General features: G+C 49.4%; 12 protein-coding genes across 12 annotated transcripts; 6 read left to right on the top strand and 6 right to left on the bottom strand.

Moving 5' to 3' along the window:
* Positions 1-1485: 1485 nt before the first annotated feature.
* Positions 1486-2220, bottom strand: ASPBRDRAFT_135367 (uncharacterized protein; the record flags this gene model as incomplete). Its single annotated transcript, XM_067618695.1, has 1 exon — positions 1486-2220. One exon carries the CDS (start codon positions 2218-2220, stop codon positions 1486-1488), a length of 735 nt encoding a protein of 244 aa, XP_067474885.1.
* A 2072-nt stretch (positions 2221-4292) lies between these two features.
* On the top strand, positions 4293-5066 carry ASPBRDRAFT_660910 (uncharacterized protein; the record flags this gene model as incomplete). The annotated part of the gene is made up of 2 exons (XM_067628652.1): positions 4293-4722; positions 4840-5066. 2 exons carry the CDS (start codon positions 4293-4295, stop codon positions 5064-5066), a joined length of 657 nt encoding a protein of 218 aa, XP_067474884.1.
* Positions 5067-6284: 1218 nt separating this feature from the next.
* ASPBRDRAFT_135349 (glycoside hydrolase family 15 protein) lies at positions 6285-8435 on the bottom strand (the record flags this gene model as incomplete). The annotated part of the gene is made up of 3 exons (XM_067618693.1): positions 6285-6509; positions 6570-6634; positions 6683-8435. 3 exons carry the CDS (start codon positions 8433-8435, stop codon positions 6285-6287), a joined length of 2043 nt encoding a protein of 680 aa, XP_067474883.1.
* A 564-nt stretch (positions 8436-8999) lies between these two features.
* Positions 9000-9487, bottom strand: ASPBRDRAFT_333605 (uncharacterized protein). Its single transcript, XM_067623111.1, has 2 exons — positions 9139-9487; positions 9000-9081 (listed from the first exon to the last, which is right to left on the bottom strand). The coding sequence occupies exons 1-2, from the start codon at positions 9381-9383 to the stop codon at positions 9078-9080; spliced, it is 249 nt and encodes an 82-aa protein (XP_067474882.1). The 5' UTR covers positions 9384-9487; the 3' UTR covers positions 9000-9077.
* Position 9488: 1 nt separating this feature from the next.
* ASPBRDRAFT_333610 (uncharacterized protein) lies at positions 9489-10794 on the top strand. Its single transcript, XM_067623112.1, has 2 exons — positions 9489-9606; positions 9668-10794. The coding sequence occupies exon 2, from the start codon at positions 9939-9941 to the stop codon at positions 10476-10478; it is 540 nt and encodes a 179-aa protein (XP_067474881.1). The 5' UTR covers positions 9489-9606; positions 9668-9938; the 3' UTR covers positions 10479-10794.
* A 102-nt stretch (positions 10795-10896) lies between these two features.
* ASPBRDRAFT_186191 (uncharacterized protein) lies at positions 10897-13207 on the bottom strand. Its single transcript, XM_067620067.1, has 3 exons — positions 12811-13207; positions 12732-12759; positions 10897-12673 (listed from the first exon to the last, which is right to left on the bottom strand). Exons 1-3 carry the CDS (start codon positions 13200-13202, stop codon positions 11111-11113), a joined length of 1983 nt encoding a protein of 660 aa, XP_067474880.1. The 5' UTR covers positions 13203-13207; the 3' UTR covers positions 10897-11110.
* Positions 13208-13624: 417 nt separating this feature from the next.
* Positions 13625-15529, top strand: ASPBRDRAFT_135321 (MDR family MFS transporter; the record flags this gene model as incomplete). Its single annotated transcript, XM_067618690.1, has 5 exons — positions 13625-13786; positions 13839-14120; positions 14176-14511; positions 14568-14748; positions 14802-15529. The coding sequence occupies 5 exons, from the start codon at positions 13625-13627 to the stop codon at positions 15527-15529; spliced, it is 1689 nt and encodes a 562-aa protein (XP_067474879.1).
* A 51-nt stretch (positions 15530-15580) lies between these two features.
* On the bottom strand, positions 15581-16837 carry ASPBRDRAFT_47677 (alpha/beta hydrolase). The gene has a single exon (XM_067625908.1). It carries the CDS (start codon positions 16666-16668, stop codon positions 15697-15699), a length of 972 nt encoding a protein of 323 aa, XP_067474878.1. The 5' UTR covers positions 16669-16837; the 3' UTR covers positions 15581-15696.
* Positions 16838-17355: 518 nt separating this feature from the next.
* ASPBRDRAFT_58727 (uncharacterized protein) lies at positions 17356-17970 on the top strand (the record flags this gene model as incomplete). The annotated part of the gene is made up of 1 exon (XM_067627947.1): positions 17356-17970. The coding sequence occupies one exon, from the start codon at positions 17356-17358 to the stop codon at positions 17968-17970; it is 615 nt and encodes a 204-aa protein (XP_067474877.1).
* A 619-nt stretch (positions 17971-18589) lies between these two features.
* Positions 18590-20137, top strand: ASPBRDRAFT_161128 (uncharacterized protein). Its single transcript, XM_067619486.1, has 2 exons — positions 18590-18751; positions 18818-20137. The coding sequence occupies exons 1-2, from the start codon at positions 18633-18635 to the stop codon at positions 20040-20042; spliced, it is 1344 nt and encodes a 447-aa protein (XP_067474876.1). The 5' UTR covers positions 18590-18632; the 3' UTR covers positions 20043-20137.
* A 548-nt stretch (positions 20138-20685) lies between these two features.
* On the top strand, positions 20686-21675 carry ASPBRDRAFT_199860 (uncharacterized protein; the record flags this gene model as incomplete). The annotated part of the gene is made up of 2 exons (XM_067621371.1): positions 20686-20854; positions 20933-21675. 2 exons carry the CDS (start codon positions 20686-20688, stop codon positions 21673-21675), a joined length of 912 nt encoding a protein of 303 aa, XP_067474875.1.
* Positions 21676-21882: 207 nt separating this feature from the next.
* ASPBRDRAFT_47675 (ABC transporter ATP-binding protein) lies at positions 21883-26484 on the bottom strand. The gene is made up of 11 exons (XM_067625907.1): positions 26271-26484; positions 26144-26221; positions 25975-26090; positions 25859-25913; positions 25210-25811; positions 24569-25163; positions 23960-24524; positions 23731-23903; positions 23151-23680; positions 22126-23098; positions 21883-22075 (listed from the first exon to the last, which is right to left on the bottom strand). The coding sequence occupies exons 1-11, from the start codon at positions 26427-26429 to the stop codon at positions 22049-22051; spliced, it is 3873 nt and encodes a 1290-aa protein (XP_067474874.1). The 5' UTR covers positions 26430-26484; the 3' UTR covers positions 21883-22048.
* Between the last annotated feature and the right edge of the window lie 282 nt (positions 26485-26766).

Here is a 26766-nt window from a genome sequence, read left to right as displayed (position 1 = left end):
GTTCACGATACCACACGAGTCTCTTTTCTTGTTGCAAGCGCGTCGTCTGTTTTCATCGAATACCTCTATAGACTATACCACTTGCGCGCTCTAATACACTTGTTTATTTGTGAGAATATCTCGGAATAGAATCTACTTCGTCTTACTACTTCCTTCCCCAGCTTGTGATAGCTAGAGTAGTCACTACTATAGAAATGACTCATTTCAATGCCAAGACTGGTCAGTCCGAGAAAATCCCGGTCGACTGATACCTTGCGAAATCTGTATCTGTAGTAGACAAAAGCCCTAAACCCAAACGACTTTAAAGAATTTTTCATCGTTGGGTGCCCAATAGGCCCACTTTCTCGGGCGTTCTCCTGAAACTAAAAAGGTAGCACTGGTCCATGGTTCAACGAAGTATGGGTCGATACGGGAACCGTTATCTGTCTGATTCTGCGATAGTCGATTTTTACGGCACGGGCCACCGTCGGGAACCCACGGGAGGGTCTAGGCCCTGGTCCCGGTCAGTCCCGTGCGGTGTGGATCGTGATCTGCGACCCAGTTATTTTCTTATTGTTATTTTTAAATCTTCATTAAGTCATCGTCATCAATATTATTTCCCCCTTTCCTTTTCATTATTGTTTCCATTTCTTATCTAATTTTATGCAAAAAAGAATGGAGAAGTCTAAGGTGTACAACACCTCGCCTTGTCCATACCAGGGTGCTCCCTTCCAGTCCGCAAACTCAACACCAGAGTTTAGCGCCAACGACGGATCCAGCACAAAGTTACCCGATACTACTCCGTAGACCAGCAGTCAAAGAACCGTCCCAACAACCAAGGTGCTATCGGGTTGAGTCTGTTCCAGAATATGCTGTTACCATCCCGGAAAAAAAACGTTAATCGTCGACTAGGTGAAGCTGCTTTATCAGAAGTATGGCACGTTGAGGAGGGACGCGACGATGGAGGAGGTTGCGTCGCGTGCAATGGCGAGATTCGTGTACCAACCCAAAAGGACCGGTGTGGGTGTGTACCTAGTTACGCGTCGGTGTCTTTTTTCTATACTCATGCTCGCCTCTCGGAATCACGTGAAGGGCACGTGTCTAGATCTGAGGGGCTATATTTAGTACAGGATTAGAAGGGCTAATATGATCTGTAAACTGCGGAGTAGTAACAGCGACGACGTTTGAATGCAATGGAATCTCCCAGTTGACCCTTGTTGCTTATACTGTAAGCATCAAGGACAGCCAGTCTAATCACTAAAAACGAGAGGGGCTGCTATGCCACCCGACCCAGCTACGGACATTATTATAACTTAGATCCCTATATATATGCATTGGCAAAGCTTTAAATACATTGGTTTCTTCCATTGGCCGACTATGTTCATTGCAACCACCCTCCGACTTTATATACGACAGTCTGATATCGGCCTTCCATCAAACAACAGACAAGAAAGAACTCCGAGAAGCTTCCACCCATTACCTGACCCATGGTAAACACATTCGGATTCAAACCAAGAATCCAGAAACATCTCCAAAGTTCTTTGCCGGAGTCTCCAACGCGGCCTGTTTGGCATAGTAACATGCATCGGTATTCCATTCCTTCGGAATCTGCCAGAACTGGATCTGCATACCATGATCACCCCATCTCTCCACCTCACCCAGCAGACACTCCCACAGGTCCTTGTTCTTAACCGGGTTGCCCGTTCTGGTCTTCCAGCCCCTCTGTATCCATCCTTGGGCCCAACATGTCGCTCCCTCCACCACGTATTCGGAGTCGGTCGCGATGACCATTTTGTTGAATCCTTCCCCGGTCCAGCAGCGGAACCGGCACGCTGCAATGACGGCCCGCAATTCAGCTCGGTTACTCGTATGCGGGTTCTTTTGGCCACCGGGCCCTTTCATCTCGAGAGGGAGCTTGAAGTGATTCGCTTTGTGTCGAGGGAGGTCTACAGAAGACCGGTAGACAACGCCACAGCCGCCTCTGGGGTGGCCTTTGCTGTCCTCCAGACAGGTACCATTGGTGTAGAGGAGGAGTTGGCGAGGATTGTTTTCACGGATGAAGCGATGAACCTGTGGCACGGTGTCGAGACGTACGCCAGGTGGGAAGAGGGAAGAGGGGGTGTCGTCTGGATTGGGAGGGTTGAACCGGGTAGGAAAGACACGTCCGGTGCCGACTCTGCGATCATTGTCGTAGCCGCCAGCTTCAATCATGGGATTGATGAGCTTAAGGATGGTAACCATTGTCTAAAGATTCTGAAGACAGGTCACTACCACAGGAAGTGCTTCTGATTAGGGGCTGATTGTCTTCGTTCAGAAATGATATGGTATTTGAGGGCAGGCGCTCTGGAATTGGATGCTTTGATGGAATGTGATGATCAATTAGATGCAACTGGGATTGGAAGACCACGGGCAGATAATGAAGAGCTTCAATAAATACTGGACAAAGACAGAAGCAGATTGGGCACTGTTGGGAGTATACGAGGGGTTGGGGAAGTAGAGTTGGACTAAATGAGCATGCTGACAAGCTGGGAATCACCTGACCTGTCACAACAAACGAGTGAGAGTCTCCGATGCTGTGCAGAAGCTGTCCCGGGATCATGGTTGTCTCCCTCTCACGGATGGCAGTAGGCTAGTAGTACACTGTCCCTTTACCATCATCATCATCAGCATTATCATCAATTCCATCATCAATGTCATCGAAGTCATCAAAGTCGTCATCAAAATCATCATCAAAATCCTTCTAAACCACTCAGTAATTCCAATTGACACAAGATCCTTGATATTGTTGGCAGTTGCCGTGATATTCGCCACATGACCTCCGCCATCTCTTTGAGGCTAGTTTCATATTGCCGCTGGGTCCAATGATCAACCGGAAGGACCAACTTTAAATATATATACTGTATCCAGCTCAAAATATTGGTTTTGGTGTAGTAGGCAAAATGACACTTCAGGTCACGTCTACCGTGAGAATATCACAGACTCTTCATCACTTTCTAAGGCCTGTGCAAAACATAAGATACGACGGCGTTCTGGGCGGAGTACGTCAGGTCATACACAGTCGCTGGCCTGCAGATTGCGATTTCGGAGAAACAAATTAATGTTTGCACTATTGAACTTTAATAAAGCGAAGTTGAATAACTGAGGTTTTCGATTTATCTAGACCTATTGGCTATATTTAGACACTGTTTTACTAGCTTTAGCGAGATTGGAGAATAGCGTAATGCATATATTTGAGATTATGTAATCTGCAGGAGAAAAGTGTATAACTATGCATGAGTGCCACCATCCCTGGGTTGGCCATGAACTCCACATACTATTTATTGCATGCCTTGATTGGCTATCTAGATATATCCCGCATATTTAGAGCCGTCGACCTGCGAGCTTGTGCATTAGCGGATTTTACATGGCCCGTGCAGACGGTGGGTACATGAACACCTGCCAACCAACAGCCTCATTGGTTCAATATGGCAGGTCCACATATTTAGAGCAACATGTTCAGGCCGTGCATGAAGAATGGCTCTAAAAGATACACTAAGGCATCGCCGTGCAGGTGACAGCTGCCATATGTAGGCCCATGCATATGGATGGCTCTAAAATATGGCACTGGAGTGGCAATATGCCGATTGAGCCACAGTGTATTTCCGATTCATCCTACATGATGCCTTTGCAACCATACCACCAAAACAATTTGAATCTATTCATTTTTCTAACTACGGATTATTCTTCATTTGCTATTTGATTTCTGTGAAAGAAATAAGAAGCAATATACAGTCCATACAGTGTATTATAGATATAGGTTCTAAGACAATCATGTATTTAGGAGCCGGCTGCCTTTACCTAGAAATAACAGGATACAGATAAACATCTCAGTTTCATATACGTATATTACGCTGATTGTACTAGCCCTCCCTAATAAATGCCCGGCAGAACCATGCTCGGGCTTCGGGCACGAGCCTATACTCCACCAGTCCTATACATACTTCAGCTTCTAATATTGAACGTAGGTGCTATTGATGAACAAGTGACATTGTATTAATCATAGCATGGTAGCAACTGCAGCGCCAACATGAGTATTTCTGTCTTGAACATCGCCAAAGGAAAATATATACCAAGCAATGACGAGCTCGTGATGACCTCGCTCAAGCGTCATGATGAATGATGGCGTGTCGTGACTCATATTGACCTCTTCATACTGAATTTTACTGACCCCGAGGCAACATCCTACACCTCGCAACTTATACCAACCTTTTCGCTCAGATACCATACCATTCCCTACTTCTCATTCCAGGGCTTACCCAGACAAGAACACAGGAATGTGGGACTTCAACTTCAGAGGACGAGTCTTCGATATCGACGGGAAGAAGCTGAAGGTCGTGAAGCAACTTACCGAGTTCTTGGATTTCGAGTTGGGTCAACGCCGAGTCCTAACGAAGGTTAAGAACATGGGAAACAATCTAGAGTCTCTTCTCAAAATCCGTTACCAACTCGACCCTGGAGAGTTTGATTTTGATGATCCAGCAGACGCTGAGGAGTTGGCTGAAGAACATTACTGCCACGAGGTACAACTTACAGCACTTCTCGGGAAGCGCGGACTGGGGCCCAAGTATTATAAACATGAAACCCAGTTCCAGGAAGACTGGATGCCATTTCCTGATGGCTATATCGACTTTCTGGTCATGCAGATACCGCCGGGCGAAAATGTCGACGATATCCAAGATGAGCTTACGGATGAGCAGCTTGGAAGTATCCGAACCCAGCTTGCACATATACTGGAGTAAGGCAGCTGTTCTTGTTCCTAAGGAAATGGGGATCTATGTATTTGCTAACTACTGCTGCTCTGATTGCAGGATTATGCGCAAGAAGGCTACAAGCTAGTCCAGCAGCATCCCGGGTATCTCAATTACGAAGCTCGAACGAACAAGCTTTATCTCGTTGACCTAGATGCTCTCGGATTCAGCGACCCGGATAGTAGCACATCGTTCCCGATCGATGAGGAGAGTCCGTATGTGGAAGCATTCAACATATGGCGCGAGCCGTACAGTAAGCATGAGCAAGAACCAGAGTCAGCAATGCCGCCACTCGACTAACCTACTGAAAAGGAGGAACCTCATCCAACGAGAACACGGGAGAAAGCAAATCTGCCTGATCTTATTATACTTGCTCGGAATGACTGAATGCTGCTTTTTGCTGGTGATGGACCTTGGAAGACGTAAAAAAGGTACTTTTTTTGACATGACATAGAACGGACCGGGTAGCGTTAGTGATGGCAAGATGGGTAGTCAGGTGGGAGCGGTGGTAGTGGTGGTATTGCAAATCAGCTGCTATAGATTACCCTATTAGAGACAATTTGTCCTCCCCTCCACGTTGCTAATTCTAATGCACGGTCTCAGACGACTCTATAAGCTAATGCAATGCCGTGTATATGGCGGCTCAGATTTGTGTTAGTAATCCTAGTGATCACCCATCTGATAATCTCATCGCATCGGCGTATGGCTGTAAATATAGCATTTATGCAGGCCCGTGCATATTGAATGGCTCTAAAACTGTGACTAATGCAAGACCATGCATATAGAATGGTTCTAAAACGCAGTACTAATGCGAGACCATGCATATAGAATGGCTCTAAAAGATAGCACTAATGCAAGACCTTGCATACAGGATGGCTCTAAAATATGAGACTAATGCATGACCTTGCATATCGAATGGCTCTAAAGTAGGCCACTAATGCATCTGTCTTGAAGGGGCATAAAATGCCCTTCAATCGAGGAAGATCATTGGCAAATGTGACCGGTCCCACCCATTTAGAGCATCTCTGAGTGGGCGGCCGTGCTTTAGTGACTCTCTTGACCCACCTGTTGGTCTGTGCAGCATCGATCGATGATCAATTATAAACCCTAAACATGAATGTATTATTAGTTATTACATAAGATAGTTTTAAGCACGTGACTCAAACACTTTAAGGACATGTTCCATGGACGAGGGAATTCTTTTAAAGTGATTCTCGATGTAAATACATGCCAATAAATGTCACCTTGAGTTGCTAGTCATCACTAGTAGTATGTAGTCCTACTGGGCTTTACTGCTTTTGCCCACCATATATATTTTCTGTTGAGTATACTGCGCAATACGATACAATATATTATTGTTTAATGACCCTGACGAATCTGGAATTTATAGTACTAGGATAGTCTTAGCCAAGAACGCATTCATTTACTGTTCACCCAGTCTGAGACCGTGTGTCAAAACGACTGCATAGTATCATCCAATATGCACGGCCCCTTCTAAGCTATCATGATCAGGTAATATCATCTCTCGCCTCCTCCGCCCAGATTCATCGCCGCACTCACGCATGCAAGGTGACTAAATGCCTGCGGCATGTTGCCGATCTGCTCTCCGGACGTCGCTACTTCTTCGGAGAACATTCCCAGGTGGTTAGCAAAAGAAAGAATGCCGTCAAACTGCGAGGTCGCTGTCTTGCGTAGTTGTTGGAAGAATGGGTCGTGAGGAAGATACGCTTTGGACCGGGCGGCCTGACGACAATTGTAAGCTAACGATAATGAAACAGCTAGGAGGTGAAAGTCGGAACTTACACGCATCATGGCTTCGACGAGCCAGAATGTGACCATGAGGAAAGCGCCTTCGTTGCCTCCAACACCTGGAATAATAGTTAGATGTGTGCTGTAGCAAGGGGAGGATAGCTTACCATCATCGACCTTGCCAGTATCATACCGTGACACCATATTTGCCACACTCAAACCTCCCTTTGCAGGAACATCCGTGATCTTCTGGATGGTGCTCAATAACCGGGGATCATTCGGGGCTACGAAAAACACCAACGGTGCAATAAGTACAGCAGCGTCCATAGCATCTTGATTCTCGTAGCTCATGCAGAAGAATCCCTTCTCCGCGTTATACCCCTTGGTCATGATTTCATCGTATAGTGCATCACGTTCCTGCATCCATCGTGCCCGGTCTGGACATGGCAGATTAGATCTCTTCTCCGCCAGCCGCACGCCACGATCTAAGGCCACCCAAAGCATGATCTTGGAATAGACAAAGTTCTGGGGTGGTCCGCGGACTTCCCAGATGGACTGGTCCGGTTGATGGCGGATCTGGATAACGAAATCGACCATACGACGAATAGCTCGCCACTGATCGTACGATATATCGGCCGCATGCTTGTTGTAGAGGTAAATGCTGTCCATCAATTCTCCATAAATGTCGAGCTGGATATGAGTCGCTGCACCGTTGCCGATACGCACCGGTCGGCTCCCCCGATACCCCTCCAGATGGTCAAGTTCCATCTCGGGAATATCGCGCTCGCCATGAATGGTGATCATGATAGGCAGGAAGGGCTCCCCTGGTTTTGGATCCTTATCCATGGGGGGGAAGATGCGTTCGAAGATGAAGTTGATGTATGATTCGGCTTCTTCGGGATAGCCGTTCTTCAGGAACACATAGACGGTGAATGCTGCATCGCGCACCCAGGAGTAGCGATAGTCCCAGTTGCGGCTTCCGCCTATATGCTCCGGCAAAGAGAAAGTGGGAGCTGCGACAATCGCCCCGGTTGGCTTGTAGGTCAGCAGCTTGAGAACAAGTAGGCTGCGCTCCACTTGCTCACGGTAGTGGCCTCGAAAGGTGCATTTGCTTGACCAGTCGGACCAGAAATCGCCTGTTGTTCGCTCAATCTGCTGTAGATAGGGTGCTAGGTCCTCAGCATTGCAGGTTATAGATTCCTGATCGTGGAGAAGCATAGTAATTGACTGTCCTTCTTTCAGGGTAACCTTCCCAACCAAACCGGGGCCCAGGTGCCCGGGTCGGTCGGACAGCTCAAACTCGATGTTCAAACCAGACTCATCTGTATAGAGATCACCCTTGTCTCCCAGAACGCTGACAACGAGATTCTGAGCTGCTGCCTGGAAGTGGTATACTTGGATCCTGTCATCCGAAGATGAGGACTGCTGGGCTATATGTGAATCGCGAGCGTAGTTGAATGCCGGGAAAAGCTCGATGTCTATCTCCATCTCACCACGTACGCACTCTGCTTTCCGTACCATCCCAGAACAGCATGCCTGCGGGTGTGAGGAGCCTTTGTTCTGGTAGCATCGACACCACTGGGGAAGGCCTTTCTCGACCGCGTGCGACTTGGATTTTGCAATCGGAAAGTAATCCAAGATGTTGACCACGCCTTCTTCATGAATCCAACGGGTCTCCAGCATGTTGGTATATGGGCGATAGCGCTGCTTACTCAAAGGGTTCTTCAATCTGTGACCCGGACTAATCGAGAAATGGCCTCCCTTCCCCTTGTCTAAGATGCGGCAGAAGATGGACGGGGAATCGAAAACCGGCCAGCACATGGAGTCGACGCTGCCATTCTTGCTGACCAGCGCACAGGTGTGCATGTCCCCCACCAGGCCATAGTCTTCAAGCCCGCAGTATTCGTTCACAGTAACCATGGTGCAATGGGTGATGTGAGATGGAGGAAACCAAGTTGGTCTCAGCAGTGCTGACCTCCTTATAATCATGTGACGTCATGGCTGGATAGCCGGTGACACCCGGCGTATTTGATCTGCATTCACCATCATCATTACTGTCCTTGTTCCACCCGAAGTTGAAGGATGCGTCGTAGATGGTGATCTTATGTTGTTTCATTCTTTTACTTGATTAATCATAATTCACATGATTCACGACACTTGAGGTGCATGATGTTTGTATAAAGAGTGCAATCAGTGCGGCGACATTACAGTGATGACATGCCGGTTCTATTCTATTACTCCTTCTCGATTTTCTGTGAATTAATCACTAAATTCAATATCTACCTATTGCTTATATTCTTTTCTTCCACTTCTTCTGCCTGTGGCTTATTCTCCGAGTACAAGGTGCATTTCATGGCTAACGCTGTTAATGCGAGGGCCGGAAAAGGGTACATATACTAACACCTAAACGAGGCCTATTTATATCAAGCGCCTGAATCCCTTCTTTATGGTGCACTCTCTTAGGATCTACGTTGCATACCCAGGGTGATGATCGATCATGTGTTGATCGAGTTGTAGAAGATTGATGCCTCAGGTGTCTCAGCAACTCCACTTCATATAACTTTACCTGAGACTTGAGACTCAGCAAATTTCCCCGTAAACCCCATCAACGCGGAACACATACCCCAACTCTACGAAAGAGTCACGATAAACAAGAGGACGTCGTAAAGGTATACTGAAAGACTGGAGCTTCACCAACCCACCGTACACTTCGTAATCCTCGCCACACTCGGCCGCTTCATAGCGCTGTGCGAACCGAAGGTTCACGAACAGACCAACAGGCACGAGCTTACCCGCACAAAACCAACCCATATTGAACGTATAAAGGAGGCAGAAAGACCAACATCTACCAGCCGCCCTACCGGGCATTCTGACAGGCCCTCGGCCCTGCCCGATTAGGCCGGTGGGGCAGTCTCGACTGTCAATACCGCGAGACTGGCGGGAATTCCCTGTTTGGGATTCTGCTGCTGCCTACCGCCCGTCCTTACCGTCCGATTACCCCCTCGTATCCCGCTAAGGGGGAAGCCCGCCTATCGCGGGGGGCCCCTCCTCATCCTCCCGGTTATGTAATTACGCCTAAAGGGGAAATTATGTGAGTCTCAAGTCTCACAGACAGAAGGCAAAGTTATAACGAGTGTGCCTGAGTGTGTCAGACACTGCCTCAACACCTTGAGGCATCACAACGCTCCACAGTACCGCTATGACGTCATAAAACGAGTCATTTCAGCGGGATGTCCAAAACAGCCTATCATCTGCTGATTCATGTGTATTGAAGGGTATGCCTTGGCGAGACTGAGAAACCTGCCTAATTAGGAAATTCCCTGCCATGTGAGGGATTTCTGTTGAGCATAAATAGTACGAGAGGGTAAGTGACCTTGACCTTGATCATGATTCATTCAGACGAACGTGTTCATTCAAATTACCATGCCTTTTGGTCGCTTTCCTGTCAAAGTCTCTCAACAGTCTTCTGTTGGAACAGCTGGGCCCTTGCCTCATGCCTCGGATCCTTCGCACAAGAAGTTACATTGTCGATGGATGTTTCTGACCTACGCCGAATGTTCTTTGTCAGATGAAGCCGCTTTTGTGGAAGGCCTTCGGGCGAGGTTGAAGCAGAAGCATCTCACTTCCGCTGAGTTCTATGGATGCCGTGAGGAGCATACGCAGAAGGGCGTTCGTTACCATGTCCTTCTAGATGTCGGCAAGCAGATCAACTGGTTGGTTAGCACTGCTCGTAGATTCCTTCGGGTCTCGGATGACCCACTGGAGTCTATCAAAATACGCGGTCATTCTCCCAAGCAGCGCACCGATGACTTTATTATCAAGCATATGGAGGACTGCGAGCAGCGAGCAGATGGTGCTGCTTTCGGCAGGCTGACTAGTGCCATCGCGGTGCAGGCAGCTGCGCGGAGGAGAAGATGTCGGGAATGTGGGCAGCCGAAGACGAAATACTGCAAAGCTTGCTAGGACGAGGGAATGATATCTTCTTGTCGACTGGGAGCATTAGAATGAGGAGTTAGGTGACTTGTTCGCGTTGCCGACTTTCATTGTGTTGTTTATATCGCACAGCGACTGTCTGACAACCTGAGTTCTCAGTAATCAGACCATCGTCAATCTTCGGTTATGCAATGCTCCGTCAATTCTGACTTGCACCCACGAAGATTTTCCTGGTTATTCGTTCTACGAGGATGGATAAGATGCGGGGGTCCGATGTAGAGCTTGAGGGGGTGAAGACCGATACGTTGGTGGAGATGAATCTGTGTTTCATGTTTGCTTTTAGTGGTAGTTATAGCTGAATTTATCGAAGTATTGATCGTATGTTAATCGAATATCGTTTTAATCACACCAAAGCCGGTCCTACGACTTCAATGTGATTATCTCGATGACCGTAATTACCTCCTATGACGAGGGATCGAAACTAGAGGAAGCATTAGCTCATTGTTCTTCATCAGATGTGCAAGTGTTTGTCATCCAAATGTATCTCAGGCGCCTGGAGAGAGCTATCATCCCAATCTTTGGAGTATGAGCTCAATGATATCAACCTGTTCCTAAAATCCATTTCTACTGATGTCTCGTCTCGTTAATTTCTATATTCGTGCTCACAACTGAAGGAAGTCCTCCCAATACAGCCAGCTCGTATCCTTGTCACCCTGCAAGCCAACGCCTCCAAGTTCATGCGAATGTAGGATAGGAGGTAGACCAATACCACCAGGTTGATCGCTCCCTTTCCGACCATAGATTCGTTGAATGAATGATGGCACTGTGACAGCTTCTAGACCTCCATCACAATCAGTCAACTTGTCTCTGCGAGCTTCCCACGCTTCCAAGGTCAAGTCCGTGAACGCAGCAAAGAACTGATTGTTATCATCGATAAGCTCAGGATGTTCGTTGAAGAGGTCCTCGACCAATTGCCAAGCTAGAGCTACTCGGTCCCCTGAACATCGTCGCCGCAATTCACTGAGGAGGTAGATATAGGCATCCATGTACGAGTCTGTTGTGAGATGCGTGAATAAGTAATACGGGAACTTGCTCCGTAACCTGATGTCCATCATGGACTGTGTCCAGGTCAGGGCCGACTCGAACAGTATATCACTTTCATCAGGTGACATATACGTCTCGCCGTCAGTTGCCGTGAGTCGTCCCCGAGGATGATAAATGTTGAATTTGAAGCGCGCAATCGACAGGTTCGCAATAGCATGGGCAAGCTTGTGAAGTGGGATATGTGGATCATAATTTCGGAAGTACTTCCGATGGTATATCTCCTCGAGCTCATCGACCGCCTTGCTCTCCAGTTCAATTACCTCTCTGGTTCTGACCGAATTCTGCAACACACTTTCGATGAGCTTGACTGCTATTGGCGAATGTCGACGCCAATTGGAGACCTCCATCTTTAACAGGACACACATCATTTCTGTGGGACCGTTATGTTCCAAAGGAGGTTCAGTCATGTCCGGATGCAAGTCTGCGTCGTTGACGTTGAGTGGGAGGCGGACGTCACCTATCTCGGAAGGGGGTGGTGGCTTCTTTATTCCTGGCGTGGAATTAATGCGACAACGCGCGTCGAGGCCACGCAGCTGCCACCATAGACGGATGCGCATCTCCTTCTCGAAGAATGATATACTGGGGTCAGATGGTTCTTGATGTAGGCCCATCTTCTCGGCTAGTCGGACCGCGGCGCTGGATAGGGTGGTTGCTAAATCCGATCCTGGGTTCGAGAAGAGAAATATTGCTAGTGCTTGTAGAACTTCGAGGTCGTTGGTCGAGAGAAAGTCAACTGCAATAAGAGCACGGAGAGTAGCGGTTCGGTATCGTGCCAGGAGAACGGCCTTCCCCCGACCAAAATAGGCCTCGCACTCGTCTGAAGAGATTGAGGTGACTGAGATGGTATACATGCCGAAAATAATAGCTGTCAGCGGCTTGGATGCGCGGGTGGGATTGTAGCTAGCGTCTAAGATACGCTGCTGCAGGGTGGGCACATGGACGATCTTTATCGTTGGATCGACCCTTTCGACAAAAAGCTGCCACAACCTGTAGATGTGTCTGGGTTCTGGATGTAAGTTGTGGATGCTTTGTGTATCAGGGATAGCCTCTTCCAGGGAAGGAGTAGGATATAAGAGGGGGTCATTCTGGTGCCTGAGGCTCTGCATGGAGGGATACTTGAGCTAATCGCAAATGCATATCAGTACTCAACGTCCATGGTTAGTAGCTGGAACCACCAACCTCTGGGCTTAGATCCGACCACAGACACCTGTCAGCAATTAGTAACCTTGCAAACCACGTATTCGTGCAGGAAACCCACAGTTCTCTTTCTGCGGCCATAGTCTCAGTGGGCCGTGATGGTATATTAACACCAGTTCTGTCACCCACTGCGGCACTCGAGCCAGCCGAGTTGCTCTTCTTGTGACTTTCCTGGTTAGGAGTGACCCAGGTATGGGTAAGCGAGGAGAAATCGATATTGTGTTTCCGCATGAGTTCCTCGTACTGGGCTAGCCGTGTGACAAGCTCTTCATCAGCAGCCCGTTTTCGTGGGCGCGGTGACGCAGGAGCTTCATATAGACACCGAGCTTGCGCCTTGATGCAGTTGGAGCAGGGGTCGCGCTTGTCGCATTTCACCTTACGACGTGCACAGAGGGAACATGCGAGTTTGGGTCGATTCAGGCCCTGGGGCCCTGTTGGAGTGTTTGACGACATTTACTGAATCTGGACCCTCGGCTGTTATTCGAGTGAATGAAACAAGCAGTGTTGACCAGACATTGGCTCCATAGTAGAATAGTGTGCAGAGTGCAGATCGGGTGATTGATGTCCGAGCTTGGAGTCTTCGGGGCCTTCGGGTCTCAGAATGGTTTAGCGCGGTTTGTATCGGATCCCGAGATGGCCGGCTTCATTTCCGAGTAGATATCGACACCACAGCTGCATGCAGGACCAGTGCTCGGCCGAGGATGGATGTTCTTAGCATGGCTTGCGATGTATATATTGAGCAAAATGTTGGTACATTTACTTGGTTGGGTACATCGTTTGCCAAACCACGCCATTCTTTGCTTGCCTCTCCACCTTACTAGCCTTTCCTTCCCCATACGTGCCATAGGTTCTCCAAGCAGTTGTCAATGATCAGGATGTCTCTCCAAAAGCACAACCAGACCCAAGGGCCCAAGACTACGGGCAAATCTCACCCCAATACTACCGAGAGCATCCAGCCCGATGTGACCTACCCCTCGGGCTTCCGTCTTGCAATGCTCATAATGTCCATCTTGATTGGCATGTTTCTCGTGTCATTGGTACTCTACCATAGTCTGATCTACGGTGGGTATCAAGCTGACGTTTGCATAGGACCGCGTGATAATATCCACAGCGATACCCCAAATCACCAATGAGTTTGATTCGGCCGGCGATATTGGCTGGTACGGGACGGCATATTTGCTCACCAACTGTGCCTTCCAGCTGATGTTCGGAAAGCTGTATCCTTCTTTCAGCATCAAGGCTATATTCATGTCGTCTATAATACTCTTTGAGGCCGGGTCAGCTCTGTGTGGTGCTGCACCAAGCTCTATTGCCTTTATCATCGGCAGGGCCATTGCCGGAATAGGAGCTGGTGGAGTCCTCTCTGGTGCCGTAGGGTTCTCCATCCCCTAGATATAAGAGCTTCTGTCGCTTACATTTCCATTAGATGGTCATTATTGTGTACTCTGTTCCGCTCCATAAGCGACCTAAATACCAGGGTTTCTTTGGGGCTGTGTTTGGTATCGCATCAGTGTCTGGTCCGCTGATTGGCGGTGCCTTTACCACCAACGTTACTTGGAGGTGGTGCTTCTACATCAACCTTCCTCTTGGTGGCGTGGTACTTGTTGTCGTGTTCTTTCTACTGCATGTTCCCGCACGACCGACCACGGATGCACCACTGAAAGCGAAGCTGCAGCAGTTGAATGCATTGGGAATGGTGGCACTTATTCCCGGAGTTGTCTGCCTATGTCTGGCCCTACAATGGGGCGGTACAACGTACAACGTAAGTAATCGCTTCCTCTACATTTCAACAACATTCACATGATCTAACAGAACTAGTGGAGCAATGGAAGAATCATCGCATTGCTTGTGCTCGCGTTCGTGCTTCTCATCGCCTTTCTAGTGATCCAAATCTGGAAGCCAGAGCAAGCAACATTACCGCCCAAAATACTCCTCCAGCGTAGCATTGCCAGCGGCTTCTGGGTGAGCTGCTGCCAAGGTGCACATATGATGATCATCGGTAAGTCTCCACCCATCGCTTGCAGAAATGCTATACCAACAACAAGTTACTAGTGTACTACCTCCCCATCTGGTTCCAAGCCATTGAAGGCATCTCAGCAGTCAGCAGTGGCATCCACCTCCTTCCAATGATAATACCACTAGTCCTAGCATCCATCATCACCGGCCAACTCATCTCCCGCATCGGATACTACACGCCTTTCTTGATCTTCGGTGTCTGTCTGACATCAATCGGTGCTGGCCTGTTGACCACTCTGAATCTCAATACCTCAGAGGGAAAATGGATCGGTTTCCAGATTCTCTACGGATACGGCCTTGGTTCGTCTACCCAGACTCCCAATATGGCCGCACAGACTGTTTTGCCGCGGAAGGACGTCGCTATCGGAGCGTCGCTTATGTTCTTCGGGCAGCAGCTTTTTGGGGCTATTTTTACGTCTGTTGGTCAGAATGTTCTGTCGAATCAGCTGGCTAGGCGGCTTGCAAATATTCCAGGGGTGGATATAACTCCGCGGGTGATCCAGAGTACGGGTGTGACGCAGGTGTTACACCTTGTTCCTGAGGCGTATCGAGATGATGCTCTGCGGGCTTATAATGATTCTCTGCGTGGGTGCTTTCTGGTGGGACTTGTTATGGCTTGTCTTGCTATCATTGGTGCAGTTGGCATGGAATGGCGCAGTGTCAAGCAGAAGCCTGACAATGAGAGGAGTCAAAGAGACAGTGAACAGGGTGCTTCTGTGAAGGTGGAAAATGCTGATGGGACGAAGAAAGATGGGACCAAGTGAGTTGTTTAATGCTGAGTACCCATACGTATATAATAGACTAGATGTTGATTCTCTTTGACTCCTATTGTAGTTCTAGTATAAACAGGTAACAGTATCAACAACTCCTTCTATACTTGCACAGAAATCAATAACATATACACCAAAGCAAGAATGAAAACAACCACCCCCTAAGCCACCACCGGAATATCCAACACCCTCCTCAACCACGCCAACCTCGCCTCCCTCGCCGTGCGACTCACCTCCGCCTCGGGCACAAAAGCATCAAACCCATGCCAACAGCCAGGCCAAACATGCAACTCAGTAGCAACCCCATCCCTCCACAACCTCGCCGCATACGCCAAATCCTGATCACGAAACACATCCGCCTCCCCAACATCAATAAACGTCTCCGGCAAACCCACAAAACTCTCCGCCCGCAACGGAACCGTATACATATCCGCAAACTCCCGATTGACGCCAAAGGCAAAATCACTCGCCTGCGCCGCATCCGCCTTGGTCAACGGCGCAATATCCCCAAACTGGTCCATCGAATTCCACTCCACTCCGTCGTCCACCCAGGGGTACATTAGCACCTGACCCCTGATCGCCGGGCCGGCCCGATCCCGCGCAAGCAAACTCACTCCCGCGGCGAGGTTGCCTCCGGCTGAACCACCACAGACGACTAGTTTAGATGGATTGAATCCGAGCTCCTCAGCGTGCTCGCTGAACCATTTCAATGCTGCGTAGCTGTCCTCGAGCTGTGCCGGCTGCGGATGTTCTGGCGCGAGACGGTACTCCGCGGTCATGATCACGGCGCCGAGGGATTCTACCCAGTCTAACACGGTGAAGCCCATGAAGCGGTTGCCGGTGGAGTGGCCGCCGCCGTGCATGTGCAGGATTCCCGGGGTGGAGGTGACATCCAAGGTGGTGTGTTTGGGGCGGAAGATGGTGGCGCGGAGGGGGCCGGTGGGGCCCGGGATGTCCACTTCTTGGTAGGCGATGGTGGATTCTTTGCCTTTGAGGGTGTTTTCGAGGGTGAAGTGCGTGGTGAGGTAGTCGCGGTAGACGCGCCGTTTTTCGGGGGTGCTGATGTCCATGGTTGGGATGGTTTGGTGGATGGCTGAGAGGCTGGGATGGAGAGGGGGACGGGTGGGAGACATGGTGAGTTGTGGTGATGTTGTGGATAAGGTTGTTTAGAATGGTGATGATGGTGTATTTTGCTGTTGATGAGTGGTATTCTTACTGGTGTCTACTTCTACCTTTATATACATCTGCATGGTATCTATTCGGAATGATGTATCCTGCTCGGGATATTCTTCGTCATCGTGCTTAGGGCATTGACGGGTAATGTGTCCGATCCACTTGGAAATCATCAACTGCGGGCAAATCGTCACTCCGGAATGTCTCCGTAAATGGTGAGATTCCATCCCGAAGGATGAGAAGCTAACGAGTTCAGGATTAGTTCGGGCTGATTCTTATTAATTAATGGCCCGATAACTAGCGACCGTGATTAGTGTACCGCATTACTCCATTACCATAGCAGGCGGGATTGAAGGTCTCGTTTCACGCTTACTTTGGAGAGAGGGTGGTTGACATAAGGAAGCTGTGAGTTAATACTACTGAAGTATACTCGGATTTCATGAGTAGTATCGTAGCCATTCGTAATGTACTTCATCTCTGGTAGGAGGACATTGGCCACAGCCTCGTGCGCCCGCCCGCCATTAGCCAGGCAACAGCGCTTAACTGTGCCAGCTACCCGGACACTCATTACATTCGAGACTATCGAACTACTGCCCAAAGCATCTAGCAACTACAATCTAGAATAATCTACAAACTACTACAACATCATGTCCTCCATCCCACCCCCACCCCCACCTCCTGCACCCAATCCATCCCAAACTCAGACACAACCACCCACTATCCCCCCAACCGGCCCCAAAAATGCCCTCCTCCTCGAACTCCACATCTTCAACGGCCACCCCTTCAAAGACCACTGGGCCTACTGGATTTCCTCTCCCACGGATCCGCTCATCGGCGTGAAAGTCCACGCGACCGGCGACGTGCGCAACGGCTTCATCTTCGAGATCAAGCGCAGCCACGATCTGCGTACCAGTCCGGATGTTCCGACGAAGCGGATTCCGTTGCAGTGGGTGGATGGAAGGTACTTGGATCAGAAGGCGATGTTTAATACTGGGGTGGAGAAGATTGACCATGTGCCGGTGTGTGGGTTTGAGGAGGTTTTGTATAAGGTCAAGGTGCCGGGGAAGTCGTTGAATAGTGTTACTACTACTACTACTACTACTACTAGTAGTAGTCGGGAGGGCGGGTCGGGAGTAGAAGCTGGGAGGAAGGTGGTGCAGAGGGATTGTCAGACGTGGATTGTCCAGTCGGCGGGTCAGTTGGTTAGGGATGGGATTGTGGAGAAGGAAGTTGAGGAATTTGTTTGTGCGATTAGACAGTGAGGAGTTGTTTATTTGTGGTGGTGATATATTATGGTTTATAGCTGTTCACTCGATCAAGGGGCTGATATATATATGCCGTGTCCCCCATGTAAAGGCATGACTGCAAAGGAGATAGTCGAGTTTCGCGAACTAAACTGCTGCCAAGTAATATTGCCAAACATTGTATTGCCTCGGTTCGACGATATAGTCAAGTGCTTTATCGATATGAGGCCACTGAAAATTGGGCCAGTAGATGCTCGTATCTCAACGAAATGTGGAGCTCAAACAACGCGTCGCAAAGTTTCCGAGAGATCTCGGATGATGCTTTCGATGCCTCGGAATGGACCATTGGATATTGAACAATTATAGGAGGAAGACTCCATGAGAAAATACACAAAATGCATATCAGTCAAATTTCAGATAGAACTACGGTATCACAAATTAAATAAAGTTCAGGCACGACCGCAACCCAAGGATGAACGCGATAAGAACATTTTGTGGGTAGTAAACACCGACTATCCCTATCACGGCAGGCGGTGATAGTGTGAAATTCGGTTAATTAAAGCGGTGAGCGCATATTGCCTGCCGAACAGGATGTCGTGTGTCTTTGTTTTTAAATCACTATCTCCTCACAACAGAGACATTGGCTGTCTGTCTCGCTCTCACGACCGTCAGCAGACACAATGACAAGCCCATTGTACAATCTCTTTGCTGGGTCAGCCAGAAAGCCCGCCCAGAATGTGTTCTCGACGACAGAATCGTCTCCCAACCAAGTCACCGAATATCCCCAGCCTTCTGACAGGTAAATAGAGCATGGAGACACCTGCCTCGATTCTCATATGTGCAAATACTGACAAAATACTTACAGTCCCTATGCCGGCCCGATAAACCGCATCACGATTGGCAGCACCACCTACTCCATTCCCGATTATCATGTCTCCAAAATCCACACCTTGAAGTTTCCCCACGTGACGGAATTCAGCCTGCCAGAAATGTACGCCGACATCGGACACACCTTCATCCACTATCTATACACGGGGGAATACCAAACCCTCGCCGAACCTTTTATTCTCCCTCTTCAGAAAGCCCGAGTCCGAGAGTTCAAGCGCAGCCTGTACGCCTTCCACCTGGCACAGAGCCACCAAATCGTGGGCCTGTTGGACCATGCCAAGCGCTATATGCAGACGTTTGTCACTTCGGTTACCACACTGGAGTTGCTTCAATATTCCCGCGAGATCTACGCCTCTTTGCTCACTGGGAGAAAGTGGTTTGAGTGGTTCCTGCAGGATCAACTGACCGCGGCGTTCGGAGCCAGCGAAGCACGGTTCAGAGAGGATGTTCTCAAATATGGTGTGGGAAGCGACGCAAGGTTCGATCAGTTCATCCTGGAACTCGTCATGAAGATCTATTCCGGGAGCATGGCCAAGTTGACCAAAGCGACGCCCAACGTGTCAGCAGCCCGCCGGGATACACCTAACTTCGACGAGGATGCTTCTACTGATCAAACCACTCTTGTTGCTGATAGCAATGACACCAAGAGCGACCCTGACGCCAGCCTAGATGGTGATAACAATGTCAAGGATTCCAAATCTAGTGATGCTGTGCCGGAACAACAGGATGCCAAACCCCCATCGCCATCACCCCGTTCGGCTTCACCACTTCCATTCATCTTCCGATCCCCGCAGCCAGTGAGGGTTCAAATGCCTGCAATGGAACCGGCGTCCCCAAAGATAGAGCCCGCTTCACCAAAGACAGAGCCAAAATCGGAGCCAGAACCCGAGCCCAAAGAGCCTTCGAAGCCAGCGCCAGCGCCAAAGCCGATATCGGAGGTCACACAGCCAGAGAAAGCGACACAGCCAGAGAAAGCCCCAGTCGATAAGCCTGAACCGAATCTTAAAACCACACCACGACGCGGAGCACAGACGCCAGAGAATCATGCTTCTGGTTATCATTCGAGCCCCCAAAAGAAGTCAAAGAAGAAGAAGAAAGGAGGAAACAAGTCTGGCAACTCGAATACACCATCGAAACCCTATGATGGGGGGCCCAAGAAGTGGGAACAGAAGCCGGCGCCAGTATCCTTTCCGTTCGCATAGCTGTCACGAATGGTAGCGTCTGAAAGAACCCAGCCAACGAATTTGTATGATTAATGAAGCTTTGACTAGAATCTTATCTAAAAATGTTAAATTCCATTACATCTCTGTATGACTAGGAATGTAAACATTGCTAGTTATAGCAAATATTGTGCAACACGGTTACTTCGATAACTCGGGTCCCGAAAACTGCGAGAAGCAACGGGCAGCCGTTCTGCCTCTAGCGATTCATGTCAATTCACGCCAGCAGCCACAAATTAAAGCGACGAGCAGTCGCAATTTCCCATCCAGGAACCCGGCCGGTTCTCGGAATCCCCGGCACTGTCTTTTTGTCTCCACAAATGCACCGGACCGCATGACGGTCGCACCCGGCTGAACTTTGATATCCACCCTCTTTCTAGTGTATACACTATCCCCACTAAGTACTTTGCTATAGACTAACTAAAGTGTCAGATCCATGGATTCAATCATCCGAAAGACGGTACCGTACCCACCAGACGGATGCAATCTGCGCCAGCGACCTACTCTGTAGTGCTCTTATATAACGCTGGTTGTCCCAACCGTCCTACCACTTCATCATCTCCATTTCTATTTCAGTCCCCTTCTCAAACCATTGTTCTCGCTTGAATTCGATTACTTCTCTGTAATGTCTTTCAATCCTCCACTGGTCACCACACACATCTGCCCTGGGTGCCACCAATCCCAGCTTTACCTTCGATTCCCCGGAGACCAGCTGGGCAATTGCCCCATATGCCAGAACATATTCAACCTCGCGCTCTTCGCACAGTCTCATCCGGGGTCTTCCGGGCCACAGAGTGCCTACTTTTTCCCGCAACAACCGCCACCGCAACCACAAGAACCGCAGCCATCATGGGCTGACATTTGACGAATAGTCAAGGTCGCGCAACGGCGAGAACAAGCGCTGAGAGCAGACTTTAATCAATGGAAATCCCAAGTCGAGGCCCAAATACGATGTGCAACTTTAGGATTGAACCCCAACCAGAACCCCTCTAGTCGAATACAAGAGGTATCATCTGAAGAGCAGCATGCCCTTGTTCTGTACGCACCTCCCCAAGGGCCGTTGGAATTGACATTATCATCGTCACAATCAACCCAAGTCCCGGCAGCGCCAAGTGCCAGTGCCAGTCATACTCATCCACAACCGGCAGAGCCTGAAGCCATTCAACCAGCATCATCATCGACAAACCAAACTCAGGAACGTGGTGTTCAGACCACACCATGCACTGGGGAATGTGCATCGACGCACCCAACTCAGGTTCAAGTTCCAGAACAGGCTCATCACCAGAATGAGCAGCAGCAGCAGCAGCATCCAGCTACCACGCAGGAAAAAGAAACCCAGACCGAGGATCCACAAGAACGAGCACCCCAGCAAGATAGAGCTCAACGCCCAACACGGGAAGCCCGACAAAGGCGTGGGAAGGCTAACAGCAACCGTCTACGTGAGAGCGGAGGAATTACCAAGCCTGGTAGTACTAGTCCTCCTAGTCATTGGGATCATTGGGACCCGAGATTGAAGCGTCAAGCACTCTGGACTGCGTGCTTTTTCAAGGGACAAATGAAAATGTACGAGTCGTTTGCTCGGCAGTTGGGGTTGGATGAGCAGGTATCAGCTTGATTGGGTGGGTGTGCGGGGTTAGCTTTGTTGGTTGGGGTGTGCATATGTAGGGGAATATTTCGACATGATTTCGATGGGGGTTAAATATCAATATTGTGTTGGGGATTGGGGAGTGTATACCATGGCTAGGCTTAGAAGAAGGAGGTTGGGTTGGCTCTTAATAGGGTGTAAATTGGTTTAATATGATGATGTATGTAATTGAGGCTCTCTTGATATATAAAACTGGAGCCCGGATATGAGAATGGGTATTAGTTCTATTAGCGATTTATCTACTCGTGATATCATACAAATGATGGTGACCCAACTCCGCATCAGCATGTTGTCAAAACTGTACACCAAAATCTGCAAACCCTTGAAATAACGTAGAACCTGATCATCGATCGAGCGCGTTCTCCTGACACTATAATATAATTAGCAACCCCAATCACATGAAAAAGTGAGTCAGCTTACCATCTGCCAATACGTGCCCTTATTCCGCAACAGCTCCTGATGACTCCCCTGCTCCACGACCCTGGATCCATACCCGCTCTGGCTCTCGCCAAAGACGAATATCGTATCCGCTTTCTGTATCGTAGCCAATCGATGTGCAACTGCCACAATCGTCATGCATCTTTTCGCAGCTAACCGCTCGAGTGCTGCCTGCACGACCTTCTCAGACTGTGAGTCAAGGCTTGATGTCGCTTCATCTAGTAGAAGGAGGGATGGCTTGCGGAGTAACGCTCTTGCAATGCAGAGGCGTTGTCGTTGTCCTCCACTCAGAGATGTCTGTGCTTTAATTCCAAGATCAGTGGAGTACCCCTCCGGGAGGGAGGTGATGAAATCGTGGATCTCTGCGTCCTTGCATGCTTGGATTAGATCGTCTTCGGTATACTCGGAGCTGTCGAGTCCGAGGGTGATGTTATCGCGGAGGGTGCCTTCGAAGAGTCGTGGCTCTTGTGCTACGAGGGATATCGATCGGCGGTAGTATGAGGCGTCGATGGAATGGATGTCGTTGCCGTTGATCAGGACAGTTCCTTGGTAGGGGTTGTAGAATCTCTCGAGGAGGGATATTACGGTCGTCTTTCCGCAACCGGATGGTCCGACGAAGGCGACAAACTGACCACTTTCGATTTTGACGTTGAGGTTGGTGAAGAGTGGAGTATCCTGGGAGGGATAGCGGAAGGCAACGTTGTTGAATTCGATGTTGGCGCCGGAGCGGTTTCGCAAGGACTCTGGCTGGGCCTTGATGATCTGGGCTTCCGCTCGCTCAGCTTTGTTCGGGCGCAGATTCAGCATGCGGTTTGCGGAGGCTATAGCTTGGGCGACATTGGAGCCGAAACTGAAGAACTGGCCAGCGGATTGTCCGCCTTGGATGATGGCAATGTAGATGACGAAGAAGTCTGTCGGTTGGTATTCCCTGGACGCGAGAAGTTGGCCACCATACCTGTCGACGTCATTAGATGCATGCGGTAAAGGCTTGGTTGCTGAGTACTTACCAGAACGTGAGTGCCATAGCGCACAGCTCGACACTATCAGAAAAAGCAAAGACGAGGGTTGCGTACCAGGCCTTACGGAAAGCCTTCATTTGCTGGTCCCGTAGGAGATTGGAGTACCGATCCAGAATGACGTCTTCCATTGTCAATGCCGAGACGGTACGAAAAGCGTCTATGGCTTCGGCTGCGAACTGCGAACTTCCAGAATAGACCTTGGCGTTCATTGCTTCGAATTGGATCTCATATCGAATGCGCATGAACGCTGCAAGAAATGTGCAAGGCAGTGCCGCGAAGACAGCAACGAGACTGAGCTTCCAACCGAATGTGAAGGCGATGATAATGCATCCTAGGATGCTGAATATAGAAGACAGTGGAAATGCACCGTTCGGTCCGACTATTTCTTGCACTTGTTTCGGATCTGTCGCTAGCCGAGAGACAAGGGAGCCAGAAGCGTTTTCAATTTGATCGTGGAATGGTATAGGCTTGTCGAGTACGTTGTGAAAATACTGCCTTCGATAGAAGGAGGATACCTCCTGCGCGAGAGTTAGCCTAAGCTGCGACAGGAATTGTGTGCACACCCTACCACAGAGAACCTATTTGACGAATATCCCATAAGTCCGTAGGATGCAGCGGTCCCTAGAGCCAGAATAAAGAACATCAACGCCCAGAAGTTGGCTGCGTGTGCCAGGCTCTGGCCAGTCAACTGAAACACCGCGATAAGCTTCGCAAACAGCCAACTTTGGATTGGGAACGCAGCTACCAGAATGTCTTTGTTAGTGTGTATAGGCACTGCGAAGTTCAACCGTGCTTACCTCCAGCTCCAGCCGCACTGGCCACGACTGGAATATAAAATCTCCAAAGCGCTCTCTGCTCATATAGAAATAGCCCGATAGTGCCGAAGAAACCCTTGTTCTTCTTCGCCGATTGTTTTTCATCCTGGTTCGTAGACTGGCGGACAAGTTCGTCTGCAGGTTTCAGATCTTCCTTCAATTCCTCGGTTATGTCGCTAGTATCCGCGTCATCATCCAGTAACTCCACTTTCTGAGCATTGACAAGGCCGCTATAGACTCCACCCTCGATGTTGAGAAGCTCCTCATGAGTACCTTGCTCGATGTCAACACCACCTTTCATGACAATAATACGGTCGGCTTGTCGGATAGTAGACAGCCTGTGAGCGATGACAATCGTGGTACGATTGCGAGAGAGCCGATCAAGGGCTGCTTGGACGATCTTCTCGCCGCGCACATCGATCGCACTCGTTGCTTCGTCCAAGATCAAGATAGAGGGTTGTCGCACGATACTTCGGGCTATCGCAAGTCGTTGCCTCTGTCCACCACTTAACTTGGTGCCATTCTCCCCAACTAGAGTTTCGTAGCCCTGCAAATGTCAGATTTGTACTGGGAAGACGCTTGCGATCATACCTCGGGCAGTCGTTGGATGAATTCCTCCGCAAAAGCTTCTCGACACGCATTCTCGATAAGTGCTTTCTTTTTATCATCGGACTCATGCTCCCACTCCGTCCCAATCAACCCAAGGGAGATGTTGTTAAAGATGGTATCGTTGAAAAGGACAGGCTCTTGTTGTACCAGCCCGACCTGGGACCTCCACCATTTCAGATCTAAATCATTGACGTTATGTTCGCCCACATAGATCGCTCCTTGATCTTTATCGCTGGTTCCACTTAGCTGATACCAGCGCTCTAGTAGGGCCACGATGGTACTTTTCCCCGAACCCGAGGGGCCCACCAACGCCGTCGTCTTTCCCCGCTCAAATCGAGCATTAAGTCCATTCAGTGCCTTGGTGTCCGGTCGCGAAGGGTAGGCGAAATGGACATTCTCGAGCACGATATCCACCTCTGCAGAAGCATCGGACGCGCCAAGACCGCGGGCGTCTACCTTTTCAGAATCCAGCATCTCAAAGAATGCACCCGCCGCGCTAGCTGCCTTAGATATGATTATCAAAGGCGAGGCGATGTTTCCCATGACACTCACTGCCACCATAACCGAAAAGAATACACTACGTCCGATTAGCACCGAGATCAAATGTCGACGGACGTACTCACGTGATGACGGTATTGATGCTCCCGATGTGTCCGTCGCGGAATAACTTCAATCCAAACCAAAAGGCCAAGGAATAACTGGAGTACATGGCAAAGAATATTAATGCGAATTGGAGACCAAGAAATACGGACATTTTTCGCCCTCGTTGGCGCGCTTCTTCAACCCAAAGCGCATATTTCGTAGCGAGGTTGCCTTCCGCTCCCAGTGATACCACGGTCCGAATCGAGCTAAACACCTCTGCTGCGATGGATGACTGCTTCTCATCTGCCTTATCGACACTCTGCTGGGCTTTCGTCAAACGGGGTAGTGTTATGCTGACAGCGATCAGGATGAATAGAAGTGCCGAACTGGTGACCAGAGTCAGGGCCCAGGAGTATTTGAAAGCGATGATGTATGCGGCCACAAGAAGGGCGAGAGATTGGAAAAGGATGGCTAGTTTATCCGAGATGCTCTGTTGGATCGAATTCGATAGAGTAGTAATCGTGTTGGTGACTGCACCCACTGATACCTGGTCGAGCTTGCTGATCGGCTGGGCGAAGAGCGTCCGCATGTAATCGTGTCGCAAGGTGGCTGAAACACGAAGACCAATCACCCGGAAACAATACTAGCAATGTCAGCAATCACACCAGCTCGTCACACACGCAGGCTTACCATGGCGAAATACGTCAAAACGAATTTGCCAATGAATAGGTAGACGATATATAAGCTAGTCTCAAGTTAGATCGGTAGGTAGCAAATACTCTCTGCTTCATCCAATAGCTCCTTACCTCAGTCTGCTGACAGACGCTTTGAATTCCGCCTCCGTCACAGATGTCCCCGCCGAAAAGTATCCACTGAACTCTCCAACGAGGCTGCCAAACACGATATTCATCAGGGGAAGCGGCTATACATCAAGAATTAGAATCAATCTTTCCGATGTAACGGACATTAACGTACCACTCCAGATCCGATTGCGCATAGCAGGGCGATCGCAAGGATCACGCGATCAGTCCGGTTCGTATAGGAAAGCAGCCTCTGTAGACAGTCAGCGACCTAGAAACTGTGTAAGCAGGTAAGTTCATACAATGTAATTACCGAGCGACGCAGATTCCTCGCTTTTCTTCTCCTCCGTTCCCTTCTTAACCATTGTGTTTGGTTTCTCTTGGTCTCCCATATCGATGGTGTTTTCGCGTGGCTTCTCGGTCGGGCTTTGCCCGGTCGGACTTTCTGGTAAGTGGCCCATTGTGGATGCCTGGGTGAGTGCAGGCTAGAGCATTGTCGACTAGACAAAACATGGCAGCGCATGGGGAGAGCTGGATTTATAGGTGAAAGCCCCTTCTGGCCAGATGTTCAGTCTGCAACCAGAAGCGGGTCCAGGCCACAGTGGGCTGGCCCTGGATCCGTAAAGACGTATGCATGAAAGGCCTTGGCCTGCCTAAACGGCCTAAGTGGCATCTGTTTACGAGGAGGATCTGAGTGGCAGCGCGATGACTCGACGATGATTGTCGAGACTCCCTGGAAAGTGGACCCGATCGACGTGCGGACATTCGGGGATTTCGAAATCCCGGGCGGTCAAAGCA

Source organism: Aspergillus brasiliensis, assembly GCF_001889945.1.
Source record: "Aspergillus brasiliensis CBS 101740 unplaced genomic scaffold ASPBRscaffold_15, whole genome shotgun sequence".
Lineage (NCBI taxonomy): Eukaryota > Fungi > Ascomycota > Eurotiomycetes > Eurotiales > Aspergillaceae > Aspergillus > Aspergillus brasiliensis.
Note: the sequence above shows the minus strand (reverse complement) of the source record. Positions and strands in the feature narration are given on the sequence as shown.

Bases quoted from the DNA above. Each gene is read 5' to 3' on its own strand.
- ASPBRDRAFT_333610 (XM_067623112.1), top strand. From the start codon at position 9,939: ATGCCTTTTGGTCGCTTTCCTGTCAAAGTCTCTCAACAGTCTTCTGTT.
- ASPBRDRAFT_161128 (XM_067619486.1), top strand. From the start codon at position 18,633: ATGACAAGCCCATTGTACAATCTCTTTGCTGGGTCAGCCAGAAAGCCC. The intron at 18,752-18,817 runs GTAAATAGAGCA...AAATACTTACAG, and splicing joins TATCCCCAGCCTTCTGACAG to TCCCTATGCCGGCCCGATAA.
- ASPBRDRAFT_333605 (XM_067623111.1), bottom strand. From the start codon at position 9,383: ATGCCCGGTAGGGCGGCTGGTAGATGTTGGTCTTTCTGCCTCCTTTAT.
- ASPBRDRAFT_186191 (XM_067620067.1), bottom strand. From the start codon at position 13,202: ATGTCGTCAAACACTCCAACAGGGCCCCAGGGCCTGAATCGACCCAAA. The intron at 12,760-12,810 runs GTGGGTTTCCTG...AATTGCTGACAG, and splicing joins ATGGCCGCAGAAAGAGAACT to GTGTCTGTGGTCGGATCTAA. The intron at 12,674-12,731 runs GTTGGTGGTTCC...ATTTGCGATTAG, and splicing joins GGTCGGATCTAAGCCCAGAG to CTCAAGTATCCCTCCATGCA.
- ASPBRDRAFT_47675 (XM_067625907.1), bottom strand. From the start codon at position 26,429: ATGGGCCACTTACCAGAAAGTCCGACCGGGCAAAGCCCGACCGAGAAG. The intron at 26,091-26,143 runs GTACGTTAATGT...CTTGATGTATAG, and splicing joins GCGCAATCGGATCTGGAGTG to CCGCTTCCCCTGATGAATAT. The intron at 25,914-25,974 runs GTAAGGAGCTAT...ACTTGAGACTAG, and splicing joins GCGTCTGTCAGCAGACTGAG to CTTATATATCGTCTACCTAT.
- ASPBRDRAFT_47677 (XM_067625908.1), bottom strand. From the start codon at position 16,668: ATGTCTCCCACCCGTCCCCCTCTCCATCCCAGCCTCTCAGCCATCCAC.